Raw genomic sequence first — 19,764 nt, forward strand, 5'->3', positions numbered from 1 at the left:
GAGTCTGGGACAGAGCCAGCTCTTTGCCAGCCTAGGGCTTCCCCATATGGAAGGATGATCAGCTGCCCAATAGCAAAGCTTTCTGGCTCTCCTGCACTGCTGGAGCAGCACAAAATAAGGTTATGTTACATTAATTTTAAAAAGAAGGAAGATGATGTCAGGAAAATTCACTGGAGTCATCTGAACCAGCCTCTTGGAAAGAGAAAGAGTTCTTAATTTCAGCACAGGCACTGCTGAACTGTATCAATTGTATTATGTGAATTGAATTTTTTATTTCTTCCCTAGAACTCTAGTATTAACATAAACTTGGAAGTTATTGCAAGTGCTGCTAAAGATGAATACTTATGTATCCTACAGATACCCTCTATATAGAGATAAACTACTTTGTTTGCATTGGTACGGTTGATCAAGTCCAGCCTACTTGTGGCTTTCTTCATTCCCCCACTTTGGAGTTATGCAGTCATCCTTAGCTCATGAAAACACTGCCTTATCCTTACTGTTCTGGTCCCCTGCTCAACAAGTTGAGCATTCTTCCCATGATTTACTGTTAGGCCTTTGAAAGTCTTTGGTATGTTTGTGTAACTGCTGCAGCTCCACACCATTATTCACTGTGTGGTCTTCTCTTTTGCCATAGACTTGCAAGGTACTAAGGCCCCGTTCTCCTCTTTTTCATGTGAAATCCTTGTTTATAATGAGCTTTTCTGGTTGTGGTAACCCTCTTGTCTCTCTAGCTGTTATCTAATGTTGTTCTTTTGACCTCTTGTGAGTCATTACTGTTTTGGTTTTTTTTTTGTAATCTTGCTTAATAACTACAAAACCAGATGCCCTATATAATATTCTAGATGTCTTTGAATCTGGTATCATTTATTCTTCTCAGTTGTTCAGTTTTTTATCACAGAAAGAGGATTATATGTGCTAGAAACAAAAAAGTAGCTGCAAATGAATGAAACATTCATTTTTTGCCAGTTGGGAATGAACTTCTATGGAAAATATAAAAGTTGGAATGGGATGTTAAGGTAGCATTTATTCTACAGAGTCCATATATGGTATTTTTTTCTTTGATTAATTAATGCAATCAGATTGAAAACACAGGTAATATAAGGTATTTCTATAGTTGTTTGAAAGTACAGCTGTATGTTCCATATGAGTCCTAAACAGCTATTCCAGGAATAGAGCAGTCTATCATGGGAAGTTTCCATAGCTTGTTATCCCTGTCATTTGTAGGCAAAAATGTGTTCTGGGCACTCAGAAATCCAGACTTGCTCAATCTTTAGAGTTGCTAACCATTATGAAATCATTATGAAGATAATAATTACTTAAAGTTTGAATCTTGGTGAACATCTCTTGGGAAGATCCCCGCATCTTGCTGAGGTGGTTGCTGGTGGGAAAGGCTTTCACTGAAGTAAATGGACCTGGCTAAGTCTCTGTGTTTATTTTTTATTTTCACCATGTCTTCTGGGAAAACAGCATCTGCTGTAAGAGCTTTATAGCTTCTGTAGCTACCACAACACTGTTCACTTAATGCTGAAACTTGAATTTGCATAATATAGACATGTGAATGTTTTCTATTGTGCTGCCAAATTCCTGTCCCTTTTTTAGTTGTTAATCTGGCCCTTTTCTCATCTGTGCTTTGCTTATGACCTCTTCTGCAAGATCCTGTCTTTACAAGACCTCTCTCTATTTAATTTACTTTGATCCCCTCTATTAGCCCAACGATTATTTCCTCTCTTGCAGGTTTACACCTCCTAAACCTGTTCTTTAATATTTGTCTGTGTGTAAAATGTGTATGCGTGAAACTGTAAAACTGACAAGGTGTGTGCTTATTGCCATGTGCTCCCTGGTCATTTCACAGGTATTTTTAGGATATGTTTTTGTCTTCCTCTGTGTATTTTACTTGGAGTTTCCAAGGGCAGAAATGAAGTTGTCTAGGATAATTTTATGGAAGGGCAATGTTTTTCTTGACCTCTTGGGACTCTAAGCTCAGTAAATACATTTGTAATTGCATTCGCATGAGAAGTTTTGCTGATATTTCTTTTCTAGGATTATTAAAGATAAGCATGACCATCAGCACCTGACCTTGTGTAGTTCCTTGAGGCACTGGTTGTGTCCTGCTGTTTGTTTGTGTAGTGTACAGCTTATTCTGGATGCTGGTGCTGTAGAAATACTGTCAACAAAATATATGGGAAGCAAGTCTCTCATTCAATATTGTCTGCATACTTGTACATGTATGTGTCTTGATTTGTCCATTCTTTAGCATGCTTACTTCATTCATGTTCACAGAGGCTGCAGTTAAATACAAGATACTGATTGAAGGGATAGGTAATTAATTTATACCTTTGTTGTTCAGTATTACAATTTTCAACCGTTTCTTTTCCCTTTGATTCAACTGCAAAAGTGGGATGGGACACAGAATGGCCTCATTATTGTAGGAGTATTTCTCTGTTCCCTGCAATGATTCCAAAAGCTCTTGCACACTTCATCAGTATTATTGTAATTCTTTGGCTGCAGGATATTTGGCAGCTGTTGCACCCCACTGGCAAATCCTATTCAGACTTCACTTCCATTCACCATTGCCATTGGAGAATTGATTTCTCTCTCCTCTGCTCTAACCTTTCCCAATTCATTTTGGATTGTTCAATGTGAAACATTTTAATTTCATATCATACAGCCATTCAGCTCACAATCCTTTTTTAACCTGTCACCAGGGTAACAGCATAGCATGCTTGCTTTAGGCAATCAAGTTTTTATTTCACATGCTTAATGTTGCATTAAATGTTTGCATTTTGTTTAACCCTCTTAAATACTTTAAAATGTGGATATATTTTGCAGGGTAATGAAGTCTCTGATTTCAGTGTCAAGTCTTCACAGAAATTGTCTTACTTAAAATAAAAAATAAGAAATTGGAAGATGAATACAGTAATGAGAAGATTATTAATAAAATCCCAAATGGCTGAATGAGGCAAACATCCATGGAATGGTAAAAAATATTTTTCCTCTGGTAAAACCTTCCAGAGGCTTATTATTATAATCTTTAGACCTATACTTTGGGATTATTTTTACCTGTAAGTGCTTGTATCAAATTAATGCAAATATAGGATTAACCATGCAATAACATGACTTTAAGAAGTGAAATGTCTGGCCTATACATGTCAGCCTACTTGACACTGCTTGCCAGATGTGTGTGGAACTGTAAGCTGAATAACAAGTATTTTTTTATACATCAAAATTAGAATTTATTGGGATGATGCAGTTGATTAAAGAAATATGGGATTTTCAAGTATCTGTTTTTCATCTACATACCAACCATCATTGCATGAAGAACTGGCTATAACCATTTTATTGGAAATAAGAACAATAATGAATTTGTGTTATCATAGATGATTACAAAAATAAAATAAAAATTGACATTTTCATATTTGAAAAAATATTGATTACCTATAACTGATGCTACAGAGCAAGCCCTGCCTGTTTTGGTAAAGGAATAGGACCAGGCAGGTTTGCCCTCACTTTTTTTTGTTGGTATTAAAAAAAATGTCTGTAATAGATGTCCTGAAAATACCCAGTCTATAACTATAATTAGAGGTGTACTGTTAAAGTTTTTTTATCTGTCACAATTTAATCTCAATTACATAGGTATAAAAGATATAGGAGGAAGGGGTGGGAAGTATTTAATTTTAGGATAAGTAAAATCTAAGAACATTGCATTGCAAATAAGCCCAGACTTTCTAATTTATAATGAAATAAACCCATAATGGAAGCACTGATAGTATGCATGTTAACACTTCAGAATACTAATTTTTCAAACCTTCCTGCTTTCAAAATAGGTCATTCATATCTCTAGTTGTTTAGAAAAGCCAAATATGGAATATTTGATTACTGTACTAGGCAGCGTGTGTTTCTTGAGAAGACAACTGTTTGTCATAGATCAGACCCATAAAGTTGACTCTGTTAGAATTTTTCTTCCAACAGCATGTAGCTAACTATAGAAGGATAGAAATGAAGTTTCTTCTATTATTTTCCAAGCTTTCTGCCCTGTTTTCTATTTTCCCAAGTTGTGCTATAAGCTACCAAATGTTATTGCTCGCCTAAAGAGGTTTGGCAGTGTTTTGTTACTGAATTTTGCCAAAAGGAGCCAAGCATATGGTAACAGTTAATTTATTGGTTCTTCTAACCTCCAGGGAACTCTTTACAGAGAGCATATTACCTTTTTATCTAACATATTTTAAATAAAAGAGCTGTTGACTTGAAATTTGATATGCCAGTGTTAGAAGCTAAACCTTCAGTGCGGTTATGCTCAATTCAGTCTTGTTTAAGGGTAAGACTAAAAGTGTAAACATACAAGATTGAGCTGAGACTTTACATCTTTCAGAGAGGTGGGTCTCTTCTGTATAATTTTAGTGTGTGTGTTTAAATCAAAATACTGAAGAGACATTTTCTTGAGGAGAAAAATAAGCCCTACCTTTGTCTCAGAAGTCTTGGAGATCTTTCTTTTGTTTTAAGATATTCCTGGTATGTGCATTACCAAGGGATGCTAAATATTTTTCATTTCTTTGTATGTAAGACCTACAGGCCTATTTGCTGGTTTGTGACAATGCATTTTTGTATAATTCTAGTGGGAGAATTATTTGAGAGGTAGCATTGCTAATAGTGTTGCTATGTGCTATCTTGGATTTGAATCTCATCCCTGATATTTGCAAACTCAAAATCAGTCATCTACTACCTCCATAGTAGCTGTATATTTTTGGTTTTGTAACTGGGAGGTATTGTGAATCTTAAAAGGAAAGCTGCGTGGATATGCCATTGTATTTTCAATGGAATACTTGGAATAGATGGTACCTTAACTAAAAAATACTTAATATTGATTTCTGTTGTTTCTTCATAATTATTCAGAGACCCAGATATTTTTCCCTGGATGTATGTTGAGATTGCTCAGATGACTTTTTCTTTTATGATTATGGATGATTCTTTAATATCTTTCACAGACCATTCTTTTCTGTGTAATTAGATGTGGTGCTTGGAGTTTGTTTTGGCTGTGGCTTCCCTTTAACATGTATCTTCAAAGCCTCTAGTGTGAGAAAGACTAGGCAGGAAAGAACAGCACAGGACCTCATTCTTTTGAAACCAGGGATGTTTACCCATGGACTTAGAAAGGAGATGACAGGTCTTTATCCTGTCTCTCTGTGGTGCTTAATAAAATTAGTCTTTCTGCAGTTAGTAGGGAGATGATACAAATAAATTATTTGCACATTAATTCCAGTTTTTAAAAAAAATACTTCTAAAAAAAACTGGATTCCTAGGCTTTAAGCTTTTGTCTTTACCCCTGTGTGTCCTGATATGTGTTTCTGAATCTGCTCTCTCTGGCATGATGGTGGCAGGGATGGTGATGTACCTTGGTGACGTACCTTGGTGACATGGTAATGGCTTTCTCCAGGCCCTGCTGCCCATTTTTCTACCAGACACTGAAATTTAAAGCAGGTCCTCACCTGGCTGTTAACATCGGTAGACAACTCTACTGTTTGTTTCCTTGAGCTGGTGAGAGCACTTTTCTTTAAATTCTTTGTTGCCTGCCCTGCTCCCTCCCCTGCAGCAAAGCCTTTATTCTTGTTACTTGTATCCTCAAATCACAATCATTTAAAGATGCTTACTAATATTAAGTCCTCCTTATTCCTCTATTCACTGTGGGTTTTTCTCTGTTCTTTGATCTTGGACATTGCATGTCTGCCTCTACCACAGGCTGCCTCTTCCCAAGACTTAACCCTTGTATTTAAGTGAACCCTTTTGAGTAAATAGGCTCAGGGTGGAGCATAACTCTTCAGAGATAAGGACTTTTGTGATTTAACCCCAGCCACCAGCTATGAAGAGAATTACCTCTAGCCTAGGCAAAATCAGCACACAAGGCTAGTGTGTCTCCCCTAGGAAGGTCCAGAGGGGCTGCAGTAATTTGCGTTTTAGAAAAATAAAATTGGGTATAAACAAGGAAACTTTGGGCTGAGGGAGAACATGGATGTTGTGTATGGATTCCCTCAGCAGGTGAGTGCACAGGAAGGATTGGGGCTGAAGGCAAAGTTGTGAGAATCAGTTCTGAACATCATCTTTAGGTATCCTCTTTCAGCTGCCATGCACTACAGCTGAAAGTGTATTTCAAAAATATTTTGGATCTTCCTCATGTTTGTACTGCAGTTTTACTTCACATTTTAGCATTTCTGTTTAAAATGTGTGTCTTTTTGAGTCAGAAGAATCCTAATGTTCTTTTTAATGTCCTTTTGATCAACATACAATTTGTTTATTTGTGCTTGTTCATGGAATAGAAACATTCACAGAAAAACATGTATATATTGGGTCAATAGAAAGAGTTACAGTATCATCTATGTGTAACTATATTCATTAAATAGTAATTGGATGTGTAAACGGTAACGTTTAAAGAAAATTGTTTTTTCCACAGCATTTTGGAATGTACTTATATAGTACCTTTTAGTATATTATGTTATTTATGTATTTAGGACATTTATTCTTTGCCTTGTGAATTACTGAACTGCACTGATTAGTGCTAATTGTCTGGGCAGAAAGGAAAGGAAGGAGATGGAACTTACAGTTAAGCGCATTGTAGAAGTGTAACTATATTCTTTTGCTCTTCTTATACCTTATTTAACTTTCTACTGTTTTTCATTGAATATTAGACTAGATGAATATTTAGGCCAGTCAGTATAGCCATTTTTATGTCCCCATCCTGTATTGATCATGTTATGCTAAAATAACCATCTTCAATAAGGTTCATCCTACCTGCACAGCCTGGCTTCTCTAATTCTGACCTTAGCAGAAAGCTTAGTGGGCAAAAGTTTTTGTATTAGTACTGAGAATGAGGCACTAGCTGTTACAAATCTTTTGTCCTTCACATTCAACTCTAGTTTAATAATTCTCAAATTCCTTCATTCAGGTCGGATGTACATAATTTGAGCAAAATTGGAAGTCCATGCACATTCTTTTTCTTACTGTCTTTCTTCTATTTACTTGTGAGACCATAATATGAACAATGGCAGACGTCTTATTAAAAGGATGAAAATACATAGAGGGCAACAGATATTTATAATCTTTTGAGTATGTATCACTCTTAAATTATTAGATGCCTGTGTTTCTGTGACCGAGAGTTGTAGTGCCTAAATAATGTAAAAAATATAGCTGAGCATTACCTAAAGGTAGTTCAGCCAATTTCAGGTCTAACTCATTGTGAGAGGTACCTTTCTCTTTGCATTAGTTAAGAAGGGAAAGGATGGTTAATATGAGGTGCTGAAAGCTTGGGTGGTGTGAGTGCCGGATGTAAGCTGGAGGTGTAGGGGTGATGTGTGCAAGGTAATGAGAATCACTGAGTCTGCTGTGGGCTCTAATTGTCTAGACATGATATACGAGTGCTTGTTGGAGATAGGCATGTTTTATGTTATCTAATACAATTTTTAATGAACTTTTGGGGGTTTTCTCATCTGCTATGGTTTTTTCTTTAACTGAACAGAATTAGTGGCATTAATCTGTTTCACAGGAGTCTAGTGCAGAAGAAACAGAGAACAAAGCTTTAGAATCTGTGAAATATGCCACATTTCTTACATCTAGGGGGGAGGAAGTAGCTGTGACATTGCCTGTTGGGAACTGGCTTGAGTACTTCTAGCCAAATGCTGTAATCTCATTTACCTGTGGTTTGGTAGATGCATGGTTGATACCTGTGTTGTCACCCAGCACTAGTTCTTGTGCACATAGTTTGAAAAGCCAGGCCCTGTCTAGAAAAACATATTGTTCCAAATGAACCCCAGCTCTTGGCCAGCTTCTGTTTCTTACACTATGGTGTGTAGGATGGCTAGCAAGGAAAATGTGGTCATCCTTTTGCAGGACTGTGGGCTGTCCTGAATGTGCATTCTATGTATTGCCTGAATTAAGTCTCTTATAGAGGAGAAAGCACAACAGGAAAATATGATCAATACAGCTGTATTCCCAAAGTGATTTCATTGGCATGAGATGGTTAAGCTCTTGGATTGACTCTTGGTTCTGCTGCAGCAAGTTTGTGGGAGGTGATAAGCTCTGTGTGATGGTTGAGCTCCTACAATACTCTGGGACTCTACTGAAATCTGGTGCAAGCATTGTGTTTTCCAAGATGCACAAAAAAAAGGGGTAATTCTATTTTAAATAATTACTTGGGATATTGCATATCTGACAGGCTTTAGAGAGACCAGGTGAAATCATGAGTCCTACAAAGTTTGGCAGAAATTCCATACTTCTGGCAATACAGTCTGGTTAGTTCCAAGGGGACTGGCAGATCAAAAGGGTGAGACCTAAATGAAACTGTAAACCGCAAGAAAGACAGCATTCAATACACAGCTCTTAACAAAAAGCTCAAAAGATTTTTGGAAGTTCTCTAAAAAGGTGTTTGCAGTTTGGCCTAAGACAGGTTGGGAGTTTTATTTTGGTTAGCTAGTATAATTTAAAATTTTTCCTTAGTTTGCACATTGTGTTCCTTGTGGGCCTTAAAGAAGGTCAGTGTTCTTGCTTTCTGTGCTGTTGCCAAACTTCCTCAGACATGGCTTTATTCTGATGTCTTTCCTTTTCCTTTGGCTGTAGTAGTTGTCTCTCACTCCTGATAGTGTGCCTCCTTTAGTAAGTCCAGCAGGTACTGAAAAGTTTCACTATCCTGGGTTTTAAAAACTTTGTTCTTTAAGAAAACACTGTATTTCAGTTTATTGTTAGTGCCTGTGGGTCAAATGTGTATCTCTGAATAAGAAAGAGATAGGTTAATGTGGTTTTTTGGATTAAGTTTGTAAATTAGTGATAGTTGGGGAAATGGCAATCTGTTCAAGAAGGTCTTATCTAAAAAGATAGAAGCAGCTCAGGCCATGACTCTTTCAAAATGGAATTTTAAAATTTTATTCTAAAATATGCATTTTCTCCTCCACAATTGCAGAACAATTTTTCAAATATGCTGCACTTCATAGTATTTTCTTTGCTTTCTGCTGGCAGGAGCTGGTAGATATTAAACACTTCTTAACATAACTTTTACTGGGGCAACTAAATAAGAGGGGTTGAGCTTGAATTTAAATGTCAGAGTTTTTTTTGTTTTTTTTCCCCTTTGTATCTAGACTTAAGTACCGAATTTAGGATTTTGAGGCAATACAATTGCAGAAATAACCATTAAGATCAAAATCTCTTCATGAGAATAAGTGATTCTTCAAAAACTAATCTAGCTGTCATTAGAGTGTACCAGTACAAGTGTACTGTCGTGTTCATGATGAGGAGCTCATACTCTCACTGTATGTATTTGACTTTTGATTAGATTTAGTCTAGTCTTGTGAACTGAATGCCCATTTGTGACTTGAGTGTGCTGGATGCAGTTCTGGAATCTTGTTTCTGCCTTTCTTCATCAGAAAGGGACTGCTTTGCACATCCCAAGACCATTGTGCAATGTGATCCAGAGCAATCTAAGTGCAGATGGTTGGGATAATTTGCTTTGAGAACTCCTGATCTGAGGTACAGCACTGATAGTCTCGCAGCCCCTGCATATTGTCCTGTTACTTCTGAGTTAGCACACTCTCCAGAACTTCTGTTACAAAAGGGGATGAATAACTGAAATTTTGACAGAAGGGATGACAGATTAAAGCACTAAATGTGTTTTGATTCAGGTTTACAGCTATTAGTGGCAATTGAGCTCAAGATTAGTAGGCAGGTTTCACCACTGAGATGAGTGCAGCAAACCTAGCATGAAGTTTGCCTGGATGTTTCAAAAAAGAGAGATGGAAAGTAGTCTTATATGTAGAAGTAAAATTGGATTATTTAATTATCAAACTTAGATGTAATTTTTAATCACTTCACCTCATTTTCATATTAGTAGGTTAGAATTTCCTTCTGACTATTTTTTATGTGGACAGCAAACCTGTAATATTGTAAACTTAATACAAAGTGAAAAATAGCACATTATTACTGGGAACAGCCCTTCTTTGAATGGAGGTGTAGGAAACAGACTGCCCAACAGGCAGCTGCATCCCAATGCCATCATGTTATATGAAAGTGCATAACTGCTACTGGATAATGTTAACAGAAGAGCTTTAGTCCTCTTTTCCATCACATTGGCTTGTTCTGAAGTTCTTTGCACATAAAAAGAAAGTGAGATAATTATTGTAAGACTGTTCTTAAATATCTGCACAATAAGTTCCTTTGCTAAGGAGATAAGGGAAAATTTGTGTAGGAAAAGGCGTTTACGGTTTTCCTTTTACAGAGTAAATTATTATTATTAGTTTTGCCAACTGCCCAAAGTTATCTCTTAATAAAAATTTTAAAAAATGTTTTGGAAAACAGCAAAGTTATGAAATTAAATACTTTAATTGGAGGAAAGACAGCCCCAGCTTTTTTTGATGACAAACGGATTTTTAGATTTTTCTCTCCATAACAGTTGTTAGCATGCATAAGTCAATATTGTTGACTGATCTGATTAAAAACACCTGCTTGCAAGTGGCTCCTCCTTTGGTAAATAAAAGATGGTTGAAAAAACAGATTAGAAGCACAGACTTGTAAATTATACTAAAAATAAATGTCTTTTCTCTGTACTTGCGAGCGCTCAAATTGAGTGTTCCTTGCTTCTTATTTCACAAATGTTTGCAATGAGACAAATAGCAAGATCTCTTATCCAGCATTAATGTCTGTGACATTTGCTTTTTCCAACATAAACCAAATACTAAAGTAGTTCCTAACATCTCATAGGAGAGGAAATCAATTTCAGATATATTTTACATTTATTTATTTGACATTTTCAAGGTGTGCTGTTGCCTGCTGAAGGACTGGGCAGTCTGACCCTTTTCTGAAACTGAGAGGTCTTGGGCTCTACTGGCAGCTCCCAGGGTTACTGTGTTTTCTGCAGTTTACTAATGCAAAGTGCATTAGGATCAAGTGCCAAAACTTTTTGTCCCAAAGAACGCATAGTCAGGCTGCAAACCTGAGTCTCCATGAATTCTCTAAGTCTCCACGAATCTCTCATTCCTTCCTACCATCAGCAGGGGTAGGGTGGTGAGTTCCCCAGTGCTTACCTGAGCCCTGACTCTTTCTCTTGAGAGATGGGAGGTGGATGTGAACCCCCACAGGCTGAGGAAGACTGATAGTGTGGATCTTTGATTCTTTGAACATAAGCTCTGCAAACATGATTTTGTTATATCAAGACAGGCAGTAACAGCAATCCTGCTCCATTTACCCGATAGATTAAAAGCTAAAAGAGCCATGAAAGATCTTTCAAGAAACTTAGAATTGTTGTTGCCTGCATTTTTGAAGGATAATTTCTTGTTAAGACTGTGGAGACAGCTTTGGCAGAGGAGCCCCCAGTTCCTTGCCCTGCCAGGCTGCTGAGGATGCTGGCTGTAAAACATTGGGGTTAGGGTGTTTCTCTTTGCAGGACCCATGCACTGCAGGTTTAGAGACCTCCAACAGGGTAAGTGGTTAGCCAGGGTGAGCTCAGGTTCTTTGCAAGGTTATTTCTCAATTAAATGGAGATGAAAGGCATTGAGCCATACTTTTAGGTCTGGGCAGCTAAATTCACCCTGGATTTATAACTGTTTCCTTGGCCCACATCTGAGTTTCACTGCTGAAGGTACTGGAGGTTTTTGTTGGTCACTGGATTGCAGGCTCTTATGTCAGTGCAAATTGCTTGAAAAGCTTCTGTTGAAGGAAAAGGGAGCATCCAGATGTATGCTGTTCTGAATCAAAGCACAGTGCACTCCATGGCATCCTTTTAAAGCATTGCTTTTTATTTTATAGTTTACCTTCCGTGTAATTTCATTTTTTCCTGTGGTCACTATTCAAATCGAGTATAGGCTATAAATATGCATATTTGTTATTGATCTCAATGTGATATGTAAGAAAATGTAATGCAAAACCTTTTTGATATAACTGTTGAGTAATTCTTTCAGCCTTTGTCTGATCAGCTGGCACACAGGCTAGTAGAGGTTATTATTTTGTATGACATATGAAGAACTATAATTTGGTCTAATGATGGTATATTTTCATATTCACAGTGAAAGGGGAACACATATATGTATGCACATATAAAGCAGGAAGAAGGAGAACCTATTTTAATGTAAAAAGGCACATGATATGTATAGATGGACCAGTCTGAATATATGTAGAAAATGTGTGTGAATAGATACAGAAAATACTTCAAATTGCTGAATAAAATATTCCCAGATTCTTAGGTTCCTTGCACATAATTTTTGGTTCTTAAAATAATCCTGTGAAAGCGCTGCTTTTATCTTTTCTGTGTGATGATGAACTTTTATGTTGGAAAGTGTTGAAAGTACTCAGATACTAAAGCTTAGATTTGTGTTTTGTTTGGCGGTACACTTCTGTTTAGAATTCTTTTAATCTGTCCATTCCCTGCTTTTATATTCATCTGATAGTTGAAGGTTCTCTGAAGGATATTTTTTGCATATGAACTTATTAAACTAAAAATGCTTAAAAGTGCGAGATTTACTTCCCTTTTTTTGATTTTTAATTTTTTCTTGTGGTTTGGTTTGTGGTTTTTTTAGGATTTTTTTTCATAGCAAGATAGGCTCTCGTTTGAGTTGTTGAATTTCTATTTGCCTTTCTTGATTATTTTTTTTTTTTGGAGAGGTGGGGGGAGGGCAGGGAAAATAAGAAACAATTTATATGGTAGATCTAAAGTTTCATTAAAATTGCTTATGCCCTGTCCCAGGCATTTTAAGTGGGCCATCTGTCTAAACATCTCTGCATTTTTTTCTGATCATTTCCTCGACTTATTCATGAGCCATGGGAGGGCTCCTTTGTAGTCTCCATGTAGCTGGTTCAGTCTACCCCCACTGAATACATCTATGTGCTTGCATAACATATCTTTTCACAGTGCTGGAAATTCTCTGAACTTGGTTCAGATGAATGGCCCACTTTCTGAAGGTCTTTTTTTCTCCCTTTGCAAGATTTGTATGCAGAAACTGACCTTGGTGGCTACAGAATCCAGCACATTATTCTTGATCATTTTACAGGCCACCTGCTGTGAAAGTTATGATGAAGGATTTCTTAATGATTCTTTGACCATTAACATTGTTTTAAGTCAATATTTCACTTTTATTTAACTGCTGAATAGGTAATTGCACAATTGAAAAACAGCTTTATGGAGTGTCATATAATGTGGTTTTCAAACGCTTGTAATCTTTCAAACGGGAGGATTTGTTATGATAGTTTGGGATTTCTCTGTTTACATAAAGTATTATGCAGCAAAAATATCAGAAGTGAAGAGGAATTTTTAAGTGTTTTCCACCTCAGCATTAGAAGACATATTTGGAATTGGAAATATAGAAATCTATACTCAATTTTCTGATCCTTTAGGGAGCTGGTGACACCCTATCTCATTTACGTCATCAGTGGTAATAGGGAGAGGGAAGTTTATTTGCCACAAACTGCAGAAAATTGTAGTTTTTATTGAGTTCCTTCTATCTGATTGATTGGTGACAATCAAAATGGCCAGGGCAGAGTTTTTACTTGATTTGCTTTTGTGAGTGTCTGTTTTCTTTCATTACTTGTTTTTGACTAGAATAGATAATAGTTTAATTAATGTGTTCCATGAGCACAGTAAGGATGTGTCGACCTAAAATTTTTAGCAGTTGTCTGCTTTCCTCAGTGAAAACATGCAAAGAAACCAGGAGCTTTGGTTGCTGTGTTATTCTCAAGTGTCTTCCTCTCCCACACATGGCATTTGGGGGTGAAAGGGACATAATACATTTCTACACAGACATCATCTCTAGTTGAACAAGCAGCAGTAGCGCTTGAAAATAAATAACTAAGCAGGCAAATGGTGCTGTTTTTCTTGTTGTGTTGCTTACATGTTTTTGTAATGGGTGCTTTTGAGTAAAGCCTTTATGACTTAAGCCAGGCCATCACTCTTCAGCTGTGTTCCTATGCTTGTGATGCTTTCCCTTAGAAGGCAATTTGGAGTGGAGGGGTTCAGAACTGCCCATTTTAGTGTGGAAGGAGTTTATAACCCCCTTCTCCACCCATCATCTCCTGTTGTTGTGGCTGTCGTGCTGCCTTTGCTCTTCTCTGTCCCTTTGTGTGTAATGCTCCTGGCAAGGATCAGCAGCTCACAGTTCTCCATGCCCTGCTCCCCATCCACCTGGCACTCATCTTGCTGTGAAACTTGTGTTTCTTCCTGCAGCCAGTGATCTCTATAGGCACATGAAGTAATTTTATTGGATGGCATGTCATTTGCCAAAACTGAGAGAGGAAAGGGAGGGCTTGTTGAACCCTAGGAAAGACATACTGTGTGGACTCTGAATCTAGGGTTGGAAGGGAAGTGCCTTATGTTTTCTTTGTGTTTTTTATGATGGCAAAAATGACACTATTTTTATTTTCAGTGGGATTATCCTTTTTTCTGTGAATACAGTATGTTGGATTTCAGCCCATTATGTAGAATTTTGAAAGCTCTATATTTTGAGAGTAGCCAGAAGTTTGGGAAGTTTTCTGTGAACTAGTGTGAAATATATTCAGAGTTCAGATGCTTTCTTTGGGAGGACTTAAAAGTCTTCTCAGCTAAGGGAGCAACCTTGGCCAAGAACAAATATAATTTCCCATGCACTTGGATGTCTCAGATTTAAAAAACCCCAAACACCACAAAACAACAGAAAACCCCACAACAAATCTTGCTTCCTAGCCTGGTAGAAACTTCTGCATTTCTAAAGTAGTTCATGGATGTGAGCAACTTCGTTTTCATATTAAACAAACTTAGACTTTGATCCTTACTTTTGGACTTTGTAATCCTTATTTATATGAACGTTCCCTACCCGCAAATCCTATCAAAATGGAGTCTACTACAAGATACTTTCTTTGAAGGGAATTTGGTTTAATGAAGAAATAGGATTGTCATGAACTCACATAAGTATATGTCCTAGCCAGTGTCAGTTATAGTTACAAAACCACAGGCAAAGCTGATTAACAAAGCTGAAAAATGTCCCTGTGTAAAGGGATCTAGCAATTCCAGGAGGGAAGTACAACTTGCTGTAGACTTGATGCAGCTCTGGACCTTGCCCTCCTGGCCATTGGTGTTGCAGAGAGAGGAATTGTGTGGCTGTTTGAAACCCAGGCAAAGCAGTGATGATAGTCATGCCTTTCAAGAGGCATGCATCCTGTTTGGAGATACACTTGACAAAGCTCAGCAAGGCAGGACTGAACAAAAATTAATCCCTGCTGGAGAGCAAGACTGTCTTTCCTTTGATGGCCAGCAGCCAGATTCATGAGGTCACTTCCAGTCAAATGCAATATGAAGCAGGGCTGTGCCAGCAAGGCTGTAAGGAATCTCATGACACCAGTGAAGCAGATCTACTAAGCTGAGTTTGTGATGTGGTCCTAGTTTAATGTAAGAAATATGAAGTTGCTATAAACCACTAAATCCTGTTGGTTGTTGCAGTGGAGTGTCATGGAGAACTTAAGCAGGTGCTGTCTGTATTCCCCCTTACTGGTGCTCTGATACCAGGAAGTGCAATGAAAACATCTCTCAGCTTGCTGCCTGCTACCTGTGCAGGAAATTCCTCTTCCTCTTCTTCAGGAACTCCTGTGTCTGTCACATTTCCTATCAGCCAGTCTAAATGTTTGGTGACATACAGGAATTCCAATATGAGTTGCTGAGAAATGACATTGCTCCCAATAAACCATAGATAATTCCTCAGATTTATTGTTTTGACAATTGTTACTGTATTAAATGTGAAAGGTGACACTTGACATTGTTAGCACAGGAACAGGTTATTTTCAGTATCTGTCTTGTGAACTTCTAGGGTAGTGATAGACGTGAGCTAAGGTGCTTGGTGAAATTTGGTGTGGGCCTTACTTGGCTTGCATCCAAAAGTAATTAAGGATTAGTATGCATCTATTTGTGTCTGATATATTTAGCATTTCCATTTCCCCTTTTCAGGCACATGGCAAGGCACAACTTTTGGAAGCTCCTTGCCTCATTAAGTACTTGAACTTGTGCTTTTATAAGTTCCAGGTATCTAAACACCTAAAGTTCTTAAAATAATTGTTGAAATCCTTGGCAAGTCAGTGTATTATCCTTGGCTTGGACAGATAATTTCTTCTCCTGTGGCCTCTAGAGGCCTCACAGGTGCTTCTCCCTGTTGATTCCACAGGAAACCTGAGCATTCTCTATGGGGACATGTGGTTCACTGGTCACCTGAATCCTCTGGAGGATCCATGTGGCATAATGTGTTTACAGGTTTTAAGACTCTGCAGGCTGCAATAAAAGGTGTAGTAGGTGCTATAATATGCAATAGATTCATGTTATAGCACAAATGATCCTTAAAAGAGGCATAAAGGTGATAAAATTATTATCCCTACGAATTTCTTACAGAAAAATCTAAATATGTAAGAGTCAATATCGAAGAAAAGCTATACCAAAATGTGATTTTCTTTTAATGGAGTTTAAATCACACCTTCCTGTCTTGCCTTTAGGTCATGTGGTGCATGATTATGGTAATACATGGTAACCCCTCATTAGAGAAGTTGTAGTATACTTTTGGACACCAGTTGTTATGGCAAAGTGGGAGAGACTCAAGAAGTTAGAATGAGGAAGTGGAGAATGAATATACATTTAAATAAAATAGCTGAAAATTGCATGTTTCACTCTGAATTTCGAAGAATGGAGGCTCAGTTCTCATTCCTTTGCTGCCAGGTATGTGCTTTTTTAAGTTGAAAAGATTCAGGTTTCCTGTGTTACTTGATAAATGGTGCGGCCACAGAATGCTGCAGGAATCGGTATAATCCTCCATGTGGGCTGTGATGATACATCATTATTTTTTCAGTATGCTTGAAGGGCTCTGTGGATGAGTACTTAAAAATGTGTATTAGTTATAAAATTACTTGTATTACTTGTTTGGCTGAATCTTTTGTCTGTAATTGGCTTTTAATTAAGGTTTACTGAGAATGAGATTAAAGAAATAATGATTATATTTTGCCCTTGAAAAGACTGCTCCAGTTATCACTGTTGCTATTCTCCTGCCAACCCACTTTCTCATCTGCTTTTCATCCTGTTTGAGCTAATTCTGCAGCAAGTGCTGGCTGCATTCAAGGGCCTCCTATAACTTTATCAGCATACCCAGTGTGTCAAGGCAAATCTAGAAAGAGAGTAAGAGTGTATTTTCTCCTTATATGCTGTTTGACAGAAAAGAAGTATTTAGTACATATTTTTTTCAAGTATGCTCTCCAACTGTGTCTATAGATTAATGATATTTTATATCCTTCAGGACCATCCTATGAGGCAAGTGCTTCTGGTTAACTTGGGAGAAGCATGAAATCTCTGTTAAAAATTTTTCTTCTGTCTGTTTCATTTTTAGAATTCCTATTGCTAAATCAAAGAGAAGTAGCTGGGAGCTCTCTGTGCATCTAGGAGATGGAATTTACCCAGTTGCAGTTTCAAAGCATGGCTCATCATTTTCTGTAAGTTCTGCTCATTTTCTAAGAAATTCAGTGCATTGAGTCAATATATATGTTATCCTTGACACCTGCTAAAATTCTTCATCTTTTTGTTGACTAAGGATAGATGTGTGGTTTGTCTTTAGTAGGCATTGCTGTTAATTACCAAACAAGACCCTGACAGTTAAATAGTGCTGAGTTGAAAAGATTCAGATAGTGTACTGAGATTTTTCTCAGGGTTCACGCCTGTGGAACATTTTCGTATATATTTGTTTATTAAATTAGTTTCTGAATTATTCTGTTTAGTGTCTTGTTTGGAAGTAGCATCTTATACCCCATTATAAATATATGACAGCAAGAAAACAAATGCAATGTTGACAAAAATTGCATTATCTTAAGCTAGTGTTTAGACAAACAAATCAAAGATCTAAGCCAATAGAATAAGCAATCATCGTGGAATGACATTGTTCAGCACTCTGTGCTAGAACTGTATGTGGTCATAGTAAAATGCCAGTGTTTCAGGATGTGCTTATTCACTTCAGATGAATGTGTATAAACTTTTGCTTTTTACAAATGTTCTAAGGTAATTGCTTAAGCACTTAATGTTGTTAGCATGAAAGGCAGGAGGACAGACCATGACAGTAGAAGAATAGTAATGCTGGGTTTGGTAATTCAGCTGTTCAGCAGAATAAAGCCAAGACACAAGCTGGTTGAAGTATTAAGAAGATAAGTTTATAAGGAGAACTGCTTTTTATGTCTGTTAATAGTGATTCCACAACCAAAATGAGATTTTAATTTTTTTAAATAGGCATTTGACTTGTACAGTACTTGTTGACTCTTAGGCAAAAGGTTTCAAAAGGGGCTTAATGAGGCAGATTTTCTTAGAATGGCAGTGACACACCCTACTTGCTGAATTGTTTCAGAAGCAAAGGCCAAGTCTGCATGTAGTTTTTTAAATCTACGTAATACTCCTAACAGGCACCCCGTGTGCTTGGATACAGCCCATTCAAAGAACAGAACACCTCTGTCAGGTTTCAGCCCAGTTTAGAGTTGGGCTGGCACTGGCTTGTGTGACAGAGATAGCCCTTCCAGGAGCAGTCATTGCCCTCAGCCTTTCCACCTTTTTGTTGCAGCACAAGAGCTGCCTGCTGCTGTGGGGATAGCCTGCTGGTTGCTGTGAGTGTTGCATAGCCCTGGCTGCTGTGAGCTGAGAGGTCTAATTCCCATAGTTAGACTTCTCCAAACCAGGGAGCTGTTTAGCACAGCCAGTTACACAAGCATACATCTGCACACGTGCACACATTTTTAGAGATTTGCTGGAGTTCAAACCTGTCTCTCACTTTAAATAGAGCTGCTAACAGTTGTGATGTCTTGCAACAGTATGAGAATTACAGCTATAGTATAAACCAGTTTGACAAGGTGTATGTGGAGTCTGGTTTCTGATCATTTGGTTTGTTATTAAAACAATAACAAATGTGAAAGTTCCTTCTCATATCCTTGTGTCCCTGCAGTAAGTTACTGCTTTTACCTTCTACTGCTAGGCAGGAAGGCAGGAGCATCCCTCAGTGTCAGAGAAGGGGTGCCTAAGCACTGGATTAGAACCAGCTGTGTGCCTAAAAGCCTGGGTCAGAGGGATTTGTGACAATTGCTTTTGCATTTTATTTCCACCCTAATCATGCCTGTGTACTTGGGGAGATGTAATTCCTTATTTATTTGTATCTAGAAAATACCTGGTGAAATAAATCACATCAGGTGGATTTCAGGAGAAGTTCTGTTTCACTGAAACCATATACCTATAAGGATATAAAAGTGCATTAAAATTTGTGTATTAAAAGGTGTATTAAAATTAAAATACATATAAAGTGTATTAAAAATTGCACCTGAGCTTAGTCATGTAAAAAGCAGCTGACTCTTAGCAGGGTTGTTTAGAGTTAAACTGATTTTTATTGTTACTGGATAAATAGCAAAGGACATGTTATTCTTCATCAGTAATTTTCTTTTTCCTGGTGTTCTCCTGTGATTGTGGTGCAGATAAGAGTTTATAGTAAATACAGCACCGTCAAAAATCTGAATTGTTATTCAAAACTTTACAATGGAAAACCAACTGCCTTAAAACTTCAAAGAAGAGTTGAGACTAGGAATGAGAAATCTTGACTCTGATCAGGAGGTGTAACATGCCATGAGGAAAAAAAAGGGGAAATTCGAAGCTTGCTTTATTAACTTCGCTATCAGAAACACAAGCCTCACTTTTTGAACTTCTGCATTTAGTTTTTTGCTATTAAGTTGGTGTGACAGAGGCTCCTGCCTTTGTGGGTTGTGTCCCCTCATGGTTTGTGA

General features: G+C 37.5%; 1 protein-coding gene across 1 annotated transcript in view; it reads left to right on the forward strand.

The window, feature by feature from the left end:
- The window catches only part of PCCA (propionyl-CoA carboxylase subunit alpha), a 201,998-nt gene that overhangs the window by 77,983 nt on the left and 104,251 nt on the right, over positions 1-19,764 (forward strand). The window contains exon 14 of the mRNA XM_031059546.1: positions 17,349-17,451. Within this exon, the coding sequence (XP_030915406.1) occupies positions 17,349-17,451 (103 nt within the window). The remainder of the gene's footprint in view (positions 1-17,348; positions 17,452-19,764) is intronic.

Source organism: Geospiza fortis, unplaced genomic scaffold (assembly GCF_000277835.1).
Source record: "Geospiza fortis unplaced genomic scaffold, GeoFor_1.0 scaffold84, whole genome shotgun sequence".
Lineage (NCBI taxonomy): Eukaryota > Metazoa > Chordata > Aves > Passeriformes > Thraupidae > Geospiza > Geospiza fortis.